Below are 18724 nucleotides of genomic sequence, written 5' to 3'. Positions count from 1 at the left end.
TGAAAATAAAAAACCTAACAAATACTTTCTTTCTAGCAAGCTCAGGAGAGCCAACTAGGAGCACCCAGCTCTGGCCGGGCACAGATTCTAACTGAGGTCTGGAGGAGGGGCATAGAGGGAGGAGCCAGTGCACACCAGATAGTACCTAATCTTTCTTTTAGAGTGCCCAGTCTCCTGCGGAGCCCATCTATTCCCCATGGTCCTTACGGAGTTCCCAGCATCCACTAGGACGTCAGAGAAAAGGGGACACTGTCTGCCATGTGTAAAAAGGGAGACGCTGTCTGCCGTAATGTGTAAAAAGGGGACGCTGTCTGCTGTAATGTGTATAAAGGGGGACTCTGTCTGCCGCAATGTGTAAAAAGGGGGAAGCTGTTTGCCTTAATGTGTAAAAAGGGGGACTGGCTGCTGTAATGTGTAAAAAGGGGGACTGTCTGCCGTAATGTGTAAAAGGGAATCTACCTGGTGTAGTGGCGCTATTGTGTGGCGTAATTTGAATAATGGAGACTACTGTGCACCGTAGTATGAATTGGTATTATTTTGTGGCCACACCCCTTCCCTATGAAGCCATGCCCCTACATTTTTTGCACGCGCCTATGGCGCGCACTGCCCCTGTTTTACATGGGGGGGCGCCAATGCCGTTTCTTGCACACAGCGCTAGAATGCCTAGTTACGGCACTGTACGTAACTGTTAATAAATACATTTGGAGAGATCACTAGTTCTAGCATAGAGGAAACCAATTTCCTGCAAGTAAGAAGTCACAATGAAGACATTTTAAATGAAAGGCATAAGGAAGGGGGCTCCTACTGTAATATAGGGCTGCCTGCGAAAAGACCAGTCTGGCTGCTGCCTAGGACTTTTGATCAACATATACTGAGCCTTCATTAGAAGCAGATCCGTGAACATCTCATGAACATTAATGTAAACTTTTAACTTGTTATGTTTTGTATAAGTGCTACTTATAGCATTTGTTAAAGATAGCTTAGATGGTTCTGCACTATCGGTCACTTTTTCATGTAATAAGTCTCTACGGGTTAGTAATGCGTGACTGGCGGTCACCATACTGACGGTGGGATCCCTGCACTGAGATTCCTGGCGGGGAGGGGGGGGCGAGCGCAATGAAGTCCTTTGTGGGCTCAGTGGCGAGCACAGGTTCTATTCCCACTCTATGGGTGTCATGGACACCCAAGAGTGGGAATAGTTCCAGTTAGTCGGCATGCCGACTGTAGGGATTGCGAGGGGGTGGGATGTAAGTGTTGGTATTGTAACCGGAGGTCTCCTGACCGCCGGTCACATAACTACATCCCGTCTCTACATTGAGTTCTGTCTGCATCTAGAACTTGAGTGACTTCTCAGGAAGCCAGAGGGTACTGTAGAGGGTAACTAATTTGAAAGACACAGAGATTAAAGGGGATGCAGTTAATATACTGGCTGTAGGGATCACGGCATTCAAGATCATAGCATGGCAAGTGCAGCAAGCCTGCGAGGGGACTTGCTGCCCTCTCTGCCGGTATTGTGGCTGGCGTGATGTCGCTGTCAGGATCCTGACAGCCGGCATCCTATCAGCCGGGATATCATCTCCATCCCGATTAAAGGGCTGATTCTGAATCAGTTGCAGCAGCGTGTGTGCGTCCTCTTGCCGCTGTGCATTTGCTGACAGCGCTATAACCCCTTTCCTGGTGTGCATCTGTGTGTATGAATGTGCAATGACTGAGATTCCAAATAGGTGCTTGATGCATCTGACACCACCATGGAAACTTGCACCAGCTTTTTGCTAAGTGCAGAATCTCCATCTGAGTACGGCGTCTAATGTGAGCAATTAAGTGCTTGTGTACGCAAACACTTCAGCAACGTGCCTGTGATACTCCCATAAGACGGATGATCTCCATGTCTGAATAGCCACTTCCCAGTCGCTGACAGGAACACCCAATACATTTCCAGTATCAGTCTGTGCATCTGAAATCGCAACTGCGACACTGTACTAACACAATTGGGGCACATACGCTGTGCGATTTAAACGCATGCACTATAAAAAACAATAATGTACAAATGTCTGACATCGACATAGCGTGTGACATGTGATCAGGCCCTAAGTGTTATGCCTCTTTTTTTTTAACATGACAATGATTTACCTGATGCCTTCTCTTATAAGATCCAGAAACCTGTGATGGACAAACACAAAATCTGTATTTACCTCCTTGGGTTATTCCGGTATAATGTAAAAAAGCAATTTGTAAGAGCCCTATTTTCAGTGCACCTCCAAGGAATGATTGTTTCATTATTTTTCTAGAAGTCAGGATGGTGTCCCAGTTTGTGATGTCATCACTGCTGCCCCCTGGCAATAAGGAGTTCCATCGGGTGGCAGATGGCATCCACGACAGTGCCTCCAAGTGTTACAGCATGTTCTTTTTTGCTCTAACATGGTGTTAGATCTCAGTAATATCTAAGATTTTCTTTTTGCATGTCAGTAGTACAGGGTGAGGCAAAAACACTTCCCAGGTTTTAAAGGTTAACAAAGAAGGAATGGTAAATGCTATTCAGAATTTTATCATATAATCTAAGAGTGCATGGAATACAGTTTATTTCTAATTGGTTTTAAATATGACATACTGTAAGTAATTAATATATAATGCACATAAATTAACCCTATATACTAGACAATGGCATTTAAATGATGCCTACTTACCCTGAATAAGATACAAAATATACAAGTTTGTTTGATCCCAGTAAAAGTATGGTTGTTACTAGTGAAAACAGGCCCTCATTCCGAGTTGATCGCTAGCTGCCGTTGTTCGCAGCGCGGCGATCAGGCAAAAATCGGCACTTCGGCGCATGCACATGGCGCGCAGTGCACACGCGCGACGTACTTTCACAAAAGCCGATGCAGATTTACACAAGGTCTAGCGACGCTTTTCAGTCGCACTGCTGATTGCTGAGTGATTGACAGGAAGTGGGTGTTTCTGGGTGGTAACTGACCGTTTTCCGGGAGTGTGCTGAAAAACGCTGGCGTGTCAGATACAAACGCAGGCGTGCCTGGGGAAACAGGGGAGTGGCTGGCCATACGCAGGGCATGTTTGTGATGTCAAAACAGGAACTAAATAGTCTGAAGTGATCGCAAGGTAGGAGTAGGTGTGCAGCTACTCAGAAACTGCTTGAAAAAAAATTTACGCCGTTCTGCGATCTTTTCGTTCGCACTTCTGCTAAGCTAAGATACACTCCCAGAGGGCGACGGCTTGGCGTTTGCACTGCTGCTAAAAGCAGCTAGCGATCGATCAACTCGGAATGAGGGCCACAGTGCAGACTACAAATTGATCTGGACAGGGGGAGCGCTAGTTGGGACTCTCCTAAGGGCCCATTTATCAAAGTATATTTGTGGCTATAGCCCCAAAAACACAGGTTTTCAGGTGTTAGCCGTAAATATAAGGTATCTTCTGAATGTATGCAGGAGCGAATGCAGCTGGTATCTCCGATACAGACTGCAATCCCTCCACTGCTACCTGCAACTGCATCCCCAATAGGTTTCTGTGGGGGATGCGATGCTGCCAAATTTACCAATATCCAGAATACAAAGCATTCATGGTACTGGTTCCCGAGCTACCACCACCTGAAGATAGTGGTAGCTACAAATCGCACATGTGGCCTACTGCCACTCGCCCACTTGCCAAGCAAAAGTCAACGGTCTGGGTGGCTGATGATGAATCTCTTCATCATGGCCCCACTCCTGCTTCACAATGCTGGTAATTCTGGCATTGCGTACCGTGGGACGGGCATAGCCAGATTAAGGGGGGGGATGCAGGGCATACTGTACCCCAGGCCCCCCTTTGTCAGGGGGCCCCCCTGTCAGTGCACACTGACATCATTAGCTTTCCATCTTAAGCAGCAACAGAACCAGCAGCCAGAATGCGAGCAGGACAGTATGCAGTGCAGGCAGAGACAAAGGAATATCAGGTATCAGGTTTCATGAGCTACCTATGGAGCTTTCTGACCAGAGGAGAGATAGGAGGGTGGAGAGAGCTGTAAGTGACCCAGGGATCCCAGCTTCCCCTCATCCCCACCTGGGTGTCTGAGTCCTGTGTAACCTGTTATGCAACAAAACCATTTGGGTCTAGAGATGCAGACACACACACAGAGAGTCCGTCTGAGTCCTGTCCCAGTGTGTAAGTAGTACAGAGGCTGCTGCTATTCTTGCATGTGACAAGATAAATTAGTTTATTTTTCTATGTGTATTTTAAGGTTAAGTTGTCTTTGTTCCACTACAAGAAAACTTTATAAAATAGCTGTCTTTCAATTAGGTGGAGCTATAAACAGTACCCAGGCATTATTACACTATTAGTTAAAACTAATATACACCAATGGTTTAAATTAAATATAAACAATCTATACATCCCACCATGAACCATTCCAGAAGGGACAAAATGCTTTCTACCTGGATTTCCTTCTTAATTTATGAATGCAATCACCTGTGTTGAAACACCTTTCTCCTCAATTAAATAGTTCAACACAGGTGACGCCAATCATATATTAAGTGGGAAGTCCAGGTAGAGACAATTTTGACCATTCTGGAATGGGACATTTTGGGAGGTATGCACAATTTAATATACATCCCACTCCTTCCATCGGACCCCCCTGTCTAAAGTGCGCCAGGCACCCCCAAGGCTTAATCCGGCCCTGGGGACAGGGCCACGATGATTAAGGTTAACACCTCATCCCTTTAATTATGGACACATATTAAATACACAGGTTCTGTGGCTGATTAAAACCAGTTGAAATGGAGTCTTGAAGTCTGCCATCCACAGAACCTGTGTAATTAATGTGTCCAAAATGAAAGGGATGAGGTGGTAATCCTAACGATGATACAAACGTGCCATTACGCCAACCTACTTTCCTGCGACATGCCCCCCTACTGAGCCAGCCTGGTGCCCTATTTCGTAGGGGCAGACAGTAAGTCGGCAAGTATGGTGTTACTATGGCCCAAATTTATCAAACCTTTGAGAGACATAAAGTACCATCCAATCTGCTCCTGACACTTTACAGTCTGCCTTTGATAAATAATGGTTACTAGGTGATTCATCGCGCCCTACGGGCACTCTTCACACCGTCGTAAGGGGCTACGCCCCCTTAACCCTTGCACACCCTTGTGGCGTGCAATATTTTTATTATATGGAGTATTACATCCAATCATAATTGTGTGAGTGGTTAAATATTGCACGGACAAAGGGCGTGCAATGATTAAGGGGTGGAAGCCCCTTGCAACGGCGTGAACAGCGCACGCAGGGCCTGGTGAATTACCTAGTAGGTGCTTTGGTTGGGGGAGTAGGGGGTGCGGGGAAGAGGCGGATGGGATCCTGGGGTGCCACGGGAGGGGCGGTTGCGGTGGTGCCGCAGGTGGGGGAGGGTGCGTGGGTGCCGCGGGTGGTGGTCCGGAGCCGCTGCGGGTGGGGGAGGAGCAGTTGCGGGGTTGCCCCAGGTGGGGGAGGGGTGGATGCGGTGGTGTGGCGGGAGGTACGGGTGCGGGGTCGCTGTGGGTGGGGGAGGGGGTCCGGAGCTATCACAGGTGCTGGAGAGGGTGTGTGGGGGTGCCGCGGATGGGGCTCGGAGGTACTGTGAGTGGGGGAAGGGCAGGTAATGCTTATCCTGCTTCTCCTCCTGTCAGCAGCTAAGCTGCTGTCCTCCCTTTGGCAGTGGCTCTCCCGGAGACTCGCACAGCAGCCAGTCACTATTGTTTGCGCCGGTGTACCAACGCGCCGCATTACAGGGAAGATGTACGCAATAAACTACAGCTCCCAGCAGCACTAAGGGGTGTAATGCTTCGGTGCTAAGGGCTGCTGGGAGCTGTAGTTTATTTAGTGCATCTACTTCCCTGTAATGCGGCGCATTGGGACACTGGTGCTAACAATAGTGACTGGCTGGCAGAACTGACTGACTGGCTGAATCAATGTAAAAGGTGAGAGTGCTGTGCAGTGTCAGTGACACTGCACACAGGCCCGACGCTAGCCGCTCAGCACAGGGATGCAGTGCAGGGAGGCACCAGGAAGGAGAGACGTTCTACCTGCTCTGCATCCCTGTGCTGACCTGCTGCTGCTATCCCTGCTGCTGCTGCCGGCTGCTGTCACACATGCAGCGGCGCAGGCAGCACAAAACCTCCTCTCCCCCCTCCCCTCCCCTTTGTGACATTCAGTGGCCGGGAGGGAGCCAAACTGGGAAGAGCTAGATGGAAGTAAGGGGTGGAGCTACATGGGACCATGCTGCAGCAGGAGGATGAGCTACTACAGCTTCGGCCAGCCAGACTTCATTAGATAAGTGTCTGGAAAGGGAATGAGTGTGTGTGTATACAGTGTATGTGTATACTGTATATATGTGTGACTGTGTATGTGTGTAATGTATGTACAGTATGTATGTGTGTGTGTGTGTTTGTATATATGTGTCGCTTGTGTGTGTGTGTGTGTGTGTGTATGTGTGACTGCTGCATAATGTGTGTAAGTGTTGCTGGTACAGGGGGCGTTACGTGTGTAAGCGACACTGGTAAAGAGGGTGTTACGTGTGTAAGCAGCACTGGTACAGGGGGCGTTACGTGTGTAAGCGACACTGCTACAGGGGGCGTTACGTGTGTAAGCGACACTGCTACAGGCGGCGTTACATGTGTAAGCAGCACTGCTACAGGGGGCGTTACATGTGTAAGCGGCACTGGTACAGGGGGCGTTATGTGTGTAAACAGTACTGGGAGAGGGGGCATTACGTGTGTAAGCATCACTGGTACAGGTGGCGTTACGTGTGTAAGCGTCACTGGTACAGGGGGGGAATGACATGTGTAAGCGTCACTGGTTCAGGGGGCATTACATGTGTAAGTGTCTCTACTACAGGGGTCATTATGTGCGCTGTGCGCTTGTAAAGTATGCGAGGGTGCAAATTTATAGTTTGGAGGGGGCGCCGAACACCCTAGCACCGGGCCAGACTGCACACCCACTGCACTACACAGCACTGTCACCTTTTACATTGATTCAGCGTCCATACATTACCCTCCGCGATATCACCCTCTCTATCCGTTACATTAGCCACCGCGGGACTTCCAGGCCGGCAGCCCAGGTGCTGTGTTGCGGAGTCAGGGCCTCTGGGGATCTGGGCGCGGCTGTGGCGGGTGGGCACTTCTGTGACATCACACGCAGAGCAGGCTCCCGGACTCAGAGAGTATGCGGCGCAGGGAGGCCTATGAAAGTCTTCCGGTGCGCCGCTTTCATACACATCTATGCCAGTGGCCACAGCAGCTTTTGTTCCACCTGCGGCGCGGCTAGGGAGTGGGGATTGTCGATGCCGGACGGGGCAGGTGAACTGGCAGCAGGACATTAGTGGTCATTCCGAGTTGATCGCTCGCTAGCAGTTTTTAGCAGCCGTGCAAACGCTATGCCGCCGGCCACTGGGAGTGTATTTTAGCTTAGCAGAAGTGGGAACGAAGGGATCGGAAAGCGGGTACAAAAAAATTTTGTGCAGTTTCAGAGTAGCTTCAGACCTACTCGTCGCTTGCGATCACTTCAGATCATTCAGTTCCTGATTTGACGTCATGAACACGCCCCGCGTTCGCCCAGCCATGCCTGCTTTTTTTTCCAAACACTCCCTGAAAATGGTCAGTTGACCCCCAGAAACGCCCACTTCCTGTCAATCACTCTGCAGCTGCCTATGCGACTGAAAAGCATCATCGCTAGACCCTGTGTAAAACTACATAGTTCGTTGTAATAGTATGCTGCACGTGCGCATTGCGCTGCATACGCATACGCAGAAGTGCCGAGTTTTTGCCTGATCGCTGCACAGCGAACGAATGCAGCTAGCGATCAACTCGGAATGACCCCCATAGGACGCTGCAGTAAAAGGATGTTTTTTACCCTATATGCAGCACAGAGACTTGCTGCAGATGCAGTGGCATACCCTCCAGCTGCACCTTTTTGGCAGGTACAGGACCTTTTTTTTATGGTCTGTACCGTTTTTTGACTCTCCAAGCTTCCATTGAAAGTATAGGGAAAGGGGCGTGGCCACGCGGCTGTACCCGTGGCCACGCCCCCTTTTCGAATGTGTATCAATGTTTATGTGTAAAGTTTTGGAGGGTATGTTGCTGCAGATGCAGTGGGACTATTTTGGGGTGTGGGGCTGGAGCTGCAGCTCCATCAGTCCCATTGCTAATCCTGCTCTGTGAAAACACAGCAGGCAAAGGGCAGAGCCTCCCATTGGATGTAACCTGTGTGGGAGGACGTTTCTCACCCAATCAGCTGTGGGCTGGGTGTGATAGACCTGCCACTAACCCAATGAGAGCTCATAGCCACGCCCAGCGTTAGAAACCCAGGCACAGAATCACAGGGCTATAATATATGAGATGATCCGGTACTTTATCTCTCTCCACTTTATCCCTTTCTAAGGTTTGATAATCTGGGCCTATAAGAGAAAAGGTGGAGAGTGCATATTTTTGGGACATCTCTTAAGGTGCATACACACGGTGAGATTCGGACTTATCCGATTCTCACCGTGCGACAGGGGGCCGGGTCGGCACTTAGCCAGTATCGCAAGCACATAATAACTGTGCTTGCGATGCTGGCTATGTGCGATTTCAATCCTGACTATCTCTTCTATAGAGATAGTCAGGATTGACTTGCCTGCACAGCCTATTTTTTCTTCCGATGCCGACCGCGCGGGGCCGCGCATCGGCATCGGATCGGGATCGCAAGGTGACTGTCACCTTGCGATCTGCACTATATTTTCTTCCGATTCTGACTATATAGTCAGAATCGGAAGAAAATATCTTACCGTGTGTACACACCTTTACTTTGCAAAAGAGCACACAGACATTTTCTCTCCTTAAAACACACATTATGCACCAGCTCTGAGATGACAAACATTTGGTTTTGTCCTGCAATAATTTGCACCTTCATTTTGCACTCAGTTTAGTAGTGTACGCCATTTCTAGGTATATTTTGCACAAGGTTCTAAAAACATTGAGCAGCATTGCAAACTTATTTGGTGAGTATCAATAGAACATTCTATAGATGTTATTCCTTTCAGTAATGTACAACTCAACTTGCTCTGTAACAATACTGCTGTGTTCCTCATAAATGTTTGTGGTATCAGGTATTGCACAATTTGTAAATACCAAACTGTTTTCATTTCCATGGGTGTAGTTCCCCTTTAGTGACTGGTGAATGTGACCATGCTGACACTGCCATAGCCTACATTAGCTAACTGAATAAAAGGTCACATATAGAAACGTTGTGCCCCTAGGCCAGTTTACCAAGCAGGGCCCTTCTTTTAAAACAAGATTAATTAAAATACTCTTTATTGATTACAGTATTGAAACAGCCCCTCCTATGAGTTTTATCTGTTAACTGTGGTTGTTTTTCTAATTTGCTGTGTCTTCTAAATGTAAAAAGTGGAGCAATCAATCATTAAATAAATGTTATATATTCTGATTATTGCTTCTAAATTCACCTTATCATAGGCTCACATAGGTCTGTCTGCTTCCCCTTGATTTCTTCAGCTTACTATTAATAATTGGTTATTCTGAAGATTTTCTCCAGTTTTATATAATTACCATGGCAACAGACGTCATATAATGTATTGAGCAGAGAAGCTTTGGAAACCCCCTCTGAGCTTTGTCTGCACTGTGACATGCTCTCCTTTTTCTCCCCCTTTTGCCATTACACACTACATGCTTAGAACAAGAAAGTCTGAGTCTGGCAGCCATACTTGCTTTCACTACATAACTGTGTGAAGAAGCCCTGTTATACCACTTCATGCAACTATACATACAAGTCAAGACATTCATATATATCTGAATTCTGAAAAGAAAAAGACTATGGGGGTCATTCCGAGTTGACCGTAGCTGTGCTGTGCTACATTTAGCACAGCTACGATCATCTTCTCAGACATGCGGGGGGACGCCCAGCACAGGGCTAGCCTGCCCTGCATGCCAGTCCATCCCCCCCGCAAACACAAGTACAAAAGCATCGCACAGCGGCAGTGCTTTTGTACTAGAAGAGTAACTCCCGGCCAGCGCAGCTTCTGCGGCTGGCCGGGAGTTACTCGTCGCTGCCCCGGGTCGCAGCGGCTGCGTGTGACGTGACGCAGCCGCTGCGGCTCGTCCCCGCATGGTCCGGCCATGCCTGCGTTGGCCGGACCGCTCCCCGAAAACGTACCGCCCCCTCCCGCCTCTGCCTATCAATCAGGCAGAGGCGATCGCTGGGTAACGACGGCCTTCGGCCATCTGGCATGCACCGGCGCACTGCGGCACTGGCGCATGCGCAGTTCCGACCCAATCACTGCGCTGAGAACAACTGCAGCATGCATTCGGGTCGGAATGACCCTCTATATACTATTACTATGTTAAATATATAGGGCAATAATTAAAGGGGCAATCACTTACAAAGTATGGTTTTGCCTTATAAGTGATTGGGCACTGGCTGCTGAACTCAAGTGTCATTGCATCCGGACCATAGGGCAGGAGACACCATCGCTAACATAAAGAAAAAGCCATTTCTGGAGGTTTGACAACTTTTCTCATATGGACCAAGCTCCGGAATGTGATACATTCTAGAGCTTGGACCTGGTATAGGTGATGACGTTGCCTATGGAAGCCTATAGGTTTCTTATTGCTTACCCCCATTCAGTTTGCACCAGTTGACGCATACGCAGAAGTACTCCCGGGTCATGAACTCTTATCAAAGAGCTGTCCTTTGTGATTTTTTCAAGCATACTGAGGTATATTTACTAAAGTGTGGGTTTACAGAATTGGAGATGTTGCCCATAGCAACCAATCAGATTCTAGGTATTATCTTCAAGAAGGTGCTAGATAAATTAGTAAAATCTGATCGGTTGCCATGGGAAACATCCCCACTTCTGTAAACCTGCACTTTAGTAAATATACCCCACTGTGTTAATAAATGCCGCTATGCTTGTGATGAGCGACAAGATGCATTGCATGCAAAATGTGATGCATCAACGAATGGACACTGGGGAAGATGTACTAAGCCTTGGAAAGTGATAAAGTGGAAAGAGATAAAGTACCAACCAATCAGCTCCTGTTTTTTTCAAACTCTTCCTGTAATATGGTAGTTTTTAGCTGATTTGCTAGTACTTTATCTCTCTCTACTTTATCATTCTTCAAGGTTTAGTACATCTCCTCTGGGGAGAGATAAAGTACCAACCAATCAGCTCCTGTCACTTTACAGGCTGTGTTTGAAAATGGCAGTTAGGAGTTGATTGGTTTGTACTTTGGGGTCTAATTACTAAACCTTGGAGAGAGATTAAGTGGAGAGAGTCAGGATTCTATTTACTAAGCCCTGGATGGAGATAAGTAGACAGAGATAGTACCAACCAACCAGCTCCTAATTGCCATTTTTCAAACCCAGCTGGTAACATACCGTAGCAGTGAGGAGCTGATTGGCTGGTACTTTATCTCCATCCATGGCTTAGTAAATAGTCTTCAAAGTACCAGCCAACCAGCACATAACTGTCATTTTTCAAACACAGCCTGAAACATGGCAGTTAGGAGCTGATTGGCTGGTACTTTATTTCTCTCCACTTTATCTCTCTCCAAGCATTGATGCGTATGCCCGTATGATAGGGATTTATGTAATAGTCTTGAGGTGAGTACAGTTATGTGCATGATTTTGTCTAGTTAGTTCGTATTTTCAAAATGTCAATAATTCAAGATTCAAAATCCCCCTGATTTTGCTGTTTACATTATTGCTGGTTTAAAAATACAGGATCATTTACTGGAATCACGCCCATGACTAGCTCTCTCAGGTTATGAAATAAGGTCCATACTTTGCAATGTAACATACCCTGAGTTTATATATTGTATGTGTCCCTTCTTCAGGTTTTTAATTAGTATTACCATAGTTCCAATGCTGCAAGTATGGCGGTACGGGGCGGTACTGCGTACTGGTAAGAAATTGCCGGCCGGAACACAGTACTGCTGACCTGACTGCCATGCACAGCAGCGGTGAGCAGGAGGGGGGGAGGGGGGGGGGGAGCACTGGGTGTGTAGCTGGTACTGGGTGGGCATATGTGTATCTGGCACTATGGGGGCATATCTGGCACTGGGGGACATATTTGTATCTGGCACTGGGGGGGAGGGGGGCATATCTGGCACCATGGGGGCATATGTGTATCTGGCACTGTAGGGGCATATCTGGCATTGTGGGGCATATGTGTATATGGCACTGCACTACTGGGGGTATATGTGTATCTGGCACTCCACTACTGGGGGCATACGTGTATCTGGCATTGCACTATTGGGGTCATATGTGTATTTGGCCCCCCATATGTGTATCACGCTCCCATATTCAGTGGCCATGCCCCGTGTGGCCACACCCTTTTTTCCCCACAACTTTTTTTTCCCACTGATTAGTCCTATAATAAGTCCTACAATACAATGAATAACCTCAGGAGTAATAAACAACACAATTGCCACATCTTTCGTTATTGTATTTATTCCTTCATGCCCTTGTTATACATTACGGCTAATGTAACATTCATTCAGGCCTCATTCATACACATGTTCTGGTAAAAGAAATAAAACGATCTCATACTCTGGCGCGTTTTAGCTATATATTTAACTCTTTCTTACACAGCAATTTCGATTTGAGTTTGGACACACCCCTCTCAAATCTAATGGGTCTATTCATGAAGCAGTGAAAAGGGTGGAGAAGTGAACCTGTGGAGAAGTTGCCCATGGCAACCAATCAGCTGCTCCTTACAAATGTACAGTATGCAAATTATAAATGTTACTTCCACACTGGCTCACTTCTTCACACTTTTCACTGCTTCATGAATAGACCCCTAAGGGGGGAGATGTATTAAGCAGTGATAAGAGTGGGGAAGTGAGCCAGTAGAGAAGTTGCCCATGGAAACCAATCAGCTGCTCTGTATACTTTTATAGTATGCAAATTATAAATGTTATGTCAATTTTTCCACTGGCTCACTTCACTGTTTTCACTGCTTAGTACATCTCCCCCTGGATTCTCTGCACATTTTACATCATGACCCCCCCCCCCCCACCACCCACTGCAGTGTAACAGGTTTTTGCCCAGGTGCACAGTTAAGGCCCCAGGCAATATTGTAAGAGATATCGCTCATTTTTACCCTCCTGAGCAATATCGTTTATAGTATTGCCCAGTGTGTGTTCTGCTGACGACGGTCGACACGCACTCCCAGGGATCGTTAACGACCACCTCTGTTGTCTGTATATGCAGCTCTATCTGACGTTTTCATCAGATGCTGCATGTTCAGGGCGGCCGCAGCAAGACGTCACTGTGCTATATCGCTAGCGACATCACACAGTGTGTATACACACTGCTGGCGGCCCAGCCCGGGAGGGGAAACACTAGGTCACAGGTTCTCAAACTCGGTCCTCAGGACCCCACACACTGCATGTTTTGCAGGTCTCCTCACAGAATCACAAGTGACATAATTAGCTCCACCTGTGAACCTTTGAAAATGTGTCTGTGAGTAATTAATACACCTGTGCTCCTACTGGGTTACCTGCAAAACATGCACTGTGTGGGGTCCTGAGGACTGAGTTTGAGAACCTGTGCACTAGGTGAAATTGCTCCTAGAGTGAATCGCCTGCTGTATGGGCCTTAACTCCATTTTTTTTTTTTTTCAGGTAGTCCCCCGCACTCCCTCTGCAGGTAAGGCAGCCAGCACACATATTACACAAACATTACATGTATGTTATGTTAACACCCCCCCCCCCCCTTCCCCATGCAACCACTGATTATAACACTGTATGTAAATTAATCTGTAGGTCTGTCATTCATGACACTGAATAAGTGCAGCAGATTGAGCTAATGGCTTTCCAGATACATGATAGCTACTAGCTGAATGCATACTTGCCTACCTGACCCTCTCCATGAGGGAGAAAATGCTCTGTTCCTGGACTTTCCTGGTAATGTATGATTGCCATCACCTGTGGTGAAACACCTTTCTTATCCATTAACTAGCTCACCACAGGTGATGGCAATCATACATTACCAGGAAAGTCCAGGAACAGAGCATTTTCTCCCTCATGGAGGGGGTCAGGTAGGCAAGTATGGCTGAATGGTTGCTATAGGCAATTGCACCGCTCTATCTCTCTCAAAGGTTTGATACATCCCCCCCCAAAGTGTTTCTATACATATTGGGGCTGATTCTGCATTGGGAGCAAAGCAACAAAGAGCAAGTGGTCTGTCCAAACTCAAATGTAAATTCCAAATTAAAAATAAAGATGTCCAGTATTTTGGGGGATACATGCAAATGCAGCCAGTACTTACCCTGCATGCAAAAACAAGAAATGAACTTGCACCCCTTGCATTGCAACATGGGTTATTCTAGATACAAAGTTACTTGCTTTTGTTGCTTTGTACCCAGCCCCCACCACCATCACCACTGTGTTTAAGCTTCATACATATGATATGACTATTCTGGTAAAGCAGTTGGAATCCCCTTGTCAAAAATCCCCCTAAAAAATCCTGTGTTTTCCCAGTGCAGCTGTCCTGGGAACAAGTGGTAGAAGTCTGTGCTGCTCCTTGTGGGATTAGCATTGGTGCCTTAGAAGAGGAGCCTTTGAAAATTGCTTTCATTCCTCTGTCATCCAACATCCGACACATCCACATTATGGTCGTTTGGGTGGAGTTCCACTAAATTTGGCTCAGGATGTCACACAGGCCTGGAAGCTGGATGTACCAGATGTGATGGAGCTCTGACTATGTGTCTCTATACAATATTACATAGACATATTGCCAAAGGCAGATACATAGAGAAGGGGTAATAACCCTGTATTCCTCACCTTTCAGTCTCCTCCAGTCTTTCTTCATATGTCTGTTCTTCATTGTCCTCCACTCTCTGTGTCTCCTCATTGTCTGACATCTCGCTCTGTCCCTGTCAGTGTGTCACAGTGTAACAGTGTCAGCCCGGTCTGTGTCAGGGTGTGGCACACTGTGGTCCAGAGATGTGTGTGTAATATGGGTGTTTGCAGATTTGTGATTTCTTTCTTTTTTTTTCTCTTGCAGCCAGCAGGGCTTTGTATCGGTGTGACAGAGGGATGTAGTCTCAGCCCCAGCTAGAGAGTGTGTTAGACCCTGTGCTATTGTTTCGTTGTCACTAGATGTGTGTGTGCCTTGTCACGGTGTATATCTCTTTCTTCTTTCCTGGGTTGTGTCACAGCAGTCTCCTTCCCCCCCTCTCCTCCTCCTTACCATTCTGCAGGATGTGGTTTTGTGAACGTATCGCACTTCTGTATTTCATATTGCAGAGAGGAGCTCAGAGGATACAAATCAGAGAGGGGGGGGAGCTGGCTGACAGGCATGATTGCAATGTGTGCAGATTTATCCTGCCTGCATCTCCCTACCTCTTCTGTCTAAGGGGCCTATTTATTATTATTATCAGGATTCTAGACCGGATAATTATAATCTGTTAAAGTTGCTTATTGTTGCAATAACACATCATGTAACGCAGGCAGGCATCATTAAACACATGCAGGTTCGGTGGTCCAGATGGGAGCCTGTCCCTGAGATGTGTACACGGGGGCCGGATGCGATACTGCGCAGGCTGATGCACTGCATGTGTGAGCAGAGTCCTTCGTATTCTGGAGAGTGGTAAATTCAGCAGCCCCCATGGAAACCTAAGGAAGCTGCTTTTGCAAATGAGAACCGGGGATTGCATCAGATATCTACCAGTATCTGCTGCGGTCCCCTGTACATATATTCAGGGTACCCACAAATATTCTGTGATGAATGTGCCCCTAAATGTTGTGTTGTATAGGCAATTGCACATCTTACAACACTCAGTTCACAGCAGAGACATCAGGCAGAGTGTTGGTTGGTTCTGAGTATTTGTATCAGTTTCTGTATGAATATCTTGTCGTTTCTAACAATGAGTGCCGTTTCCTGGGGATTTTTTGTCTGTGGCTGCATACAGATGTGTCCTCACCCATCCTTTTTGCACGGATGGTCTTCAGTATGCCGAATGTCGGGATACCGGCGCACAGTATACCGGCACCGGAATCCCGACACCCGGCATACCGACATATATTCTCCCTCGTGGGGGTCCACGACCCCCCTGGAGGGAAAATTAAATAGCGTGGGGTGCGTAGCGCGCCACCGTGCCCGCAAGGGGCTCCTTTGCGCTCGCCACGGTGTCGGTATGCCGGCGTTCGGGCTCCCGGTGCCGGTATGCTGGTCGCCGGGAGCCCGGCCGCCGGCATACCATACTACACCCTTTTTGCACCATATGGCAATAGACGCATGGCATGACTTAGACAACCTGCTTCGGGTAGCAGTTCTCAGACTATCTTACCTACAGTATATTTATATATATATATAACTTTAGCATCTGTGTCATGTGACTGGTGCTCGGGATCCTGGTGGGCACCATGTTGATGCCGGTATCCCGAGCGATCAGAAGCCCTGCAGTCGGCATTCTGACTAACAGGGACTATTCCCACTTGTGGGTGTCCACGACCCCCATAGAGTGAGAATAGATCCTGTGGTGAGTGCAGCGAGCCAACGAGTCCGCTGTGCGGGCGAGCGCAGCGAGAGCTCCCTCTTGCCCTTATGTCTGCCCAGAGCCCCCTCGTGCCATTATGTCTGCCCAGATCCCCCTTGTGCTATCATGTCTGCCCAGAGCCCCATCATGCCTTGTGTTTGCCCAGAGCCCCCTCATGCCTTGTGTCTGCCCAGAGCCCCATCATGCCTTGTGTCTGCCCAGAGCCCCCTCATGCCTTGTGTCTGCCCAGAGCCCCCTCATGCCTTGTGTCTGCCCAGAGCCCCATCATGCCTTGTGTCTGCCCAGAGCCCCCTCATGCCTTGTGTCTGCCCAGAGCCCCATCATGCCTTGTCTGCCCAGAGCCCCATCCATGCCTTGTGTCTGCCCAGAGCCCCATCCATGCCTTGTGTCTGCCCAGAGCCCCATCATGCCTTGTGTCTGCCCAGAGCCCCATCCATGCCTTGTGTCTGCCCAGAGCCCCATCCATGCTTTGTGTCTGCCCAGAGCCCCATCATGCCTTGTGTCTGCCCAGAGCCCCCTCATGCCTTGTGTCTGCCCAGAGCCCCCTCATGCCCTTATTTATGTTTGTCAAGAATGCCGCTATGTCTGCGCAGAAGCCCTTCATGCCTTATGTCTGCTCAAAGCTCCTTCATGGTCTTATGTCTGCCCAGAGCCCCCTCATTCCCTTATTACTGCCCAGAGCCACCTCATGCCCCTATGTCTGCCCAGAGCCCCCTCATGCCCCTATGTCTGCCCAGAGCCCCCTCATGCCCCTGTATCTGTGCAGTGCCTCCTCATGTCAGTATGTCTGCCCAGAGGACCCTCATACCTTATGTCTGCCCAAAGCCCCCACAGGCCCTTATGTTTGTGGTAGAGCCCCCTCATGCCCTTAAATCTTACCTACAGCCCCCTCATGCCCTTATGACTGCCCAGAGCCACCTCGTGCCCAAAGTCCTCTCCATTATGTCTGCCCAGAAGCCCCATCATGCCTTATGTCCAGGGCCGGCAACAGAAATCTTGGGGCCCTGCACAGTGATATATATATGGAATTTGCGCTGTATAAGAAACTGTTAAAATATATATTCATTTATTCAAATATAGAAAATAGGATTTTAATTACCTACCAGTAAATCCTTTTCTCATAGTCCGTAGAGGATACTGGGGTCCACATTAGTACCATGGGGTATAGACGGGTCCACTAGGAGCCTTGGGCACTTTAAGAAATTATGTGTGCATTGGCTCCTTCCTCTATGCCCCTACCACCAGACTCAGTCTAGAAACTGTGCCCGAGGAGACGGACATATCTTGAGAGAAGGATTCAGAAAGGATAGTGGTGAGATTCGAACCAGCTCACACAAACAAAAAGAAAACCATATTAATACAACATGAACAAGAACAGCAACAACTGATCCTACAATAACACTTAACCAAGTAACCCTGCAGGAATCACGAAGCACTGGGCGGGCGCCTAGTATCCTCTTCAGACTACGAGAAAATTAGTAGGTAATTTAAAACGAGTTTTATGGTAAAAACTTACCTTTGTTAAAACTCTTTCTGCGAGTTACACTGGGCTCCACAAGGAAAGACATAGGGGTGTAGAGTAGGCTCTTGATCCAAGGCACCAACAGGCTCAAAAGCTTTGACTGTTCCCAGAATGCATAGCGCCGCCTCCTCTATATCCCCGCCTCCCTGCACAGGAGCTCAGTTTTTCAATATTAATTTTTATTAAGGCTTTTTCAAGCATAAAGTAAGGGGGTGGGGGTACAGAAGAGAAAAAAGGGACGGTGAGGGAAAAAGGGGGGGGGGGGTACACACATTGTTTGACAAGGGAAAAAGGGACTTGTACATAACAGCTAACATTCCAACAGTATATCGAGAGGGCAATAAAAGGCGTGTTACAACGACCCAACGGTGAGAGGAGAGTCATGTATCTCAATTAAATAAATTATCCATGATTACCGACAGAGTCTGGAGATCGTTTAAACCAGTAATCGCTCCATGGAAGCCAGCGAATAAGCTGACACGAGGGGGAGGAACTATATTCAACCCCCGCAGTTTCAAATTCGTAGTGAGAATGCACGTTTTTTTCTATTGAGGCAATAGTCGGAATCGCAGTGGAGCGCCAGTGACGGGCTATCAGTAATTTAGTAGAGATGAATATATGACCCAGTACATATTGATCACTAGTTGACAAGCCGCCGCAATAAAGATGGAGGATAACCA

General features: G+C 47.9%; 1 protein-coding gene across 2 annotated transcripts in view; it reads right to left on the bottom strand.

Annotated features, from left to right (window-relative positions):
* LSP1 (lymphocyte specific protein 1) overlaps positions 1-15246 on the bottom strand; it is a 117101-nt gene extending 101855 nt beyond the window's left edge. The window contains exon 1 of one of the 2 annotated variants that reach the window (XM_063944706.1): positions 14805-15246. In XM_063944706.1, coding sequence (XP_063800776.1) covers positions 14805-14884 — 80 coding nt within the window. In that variant the 5' untranslated portion in view covers positions 14885-15246. The remainder of the gene's footprint in view (positions 1-14804) is intronic. The other variant, XM_063944704.1, reaches the window with a different exon arrangement.
* Between the last annotated feature and the right edge of the window lie 3478 nt (positions 15247-18724).

This window comes from Pseudophryne corroboree, chromosome 11, assembly GCF_028390025.1.
Source record: "Pseudophryne corroboree isolate aPseCor3 chromosome 11, aPseCor3.hap2, whole genome shotgun sequence".
Taxonomy (NCBI): Eukaryota; Metazoa; Chordata; class Amphibia; order Anura; family Myobatrachidae; genus Pseudophryne; species Pseudophryne corroboree.
Note: the sequence above shows the minus strand (reverse complement) of the source record. Positions and strands in the feature narration are given on the sequence as shown.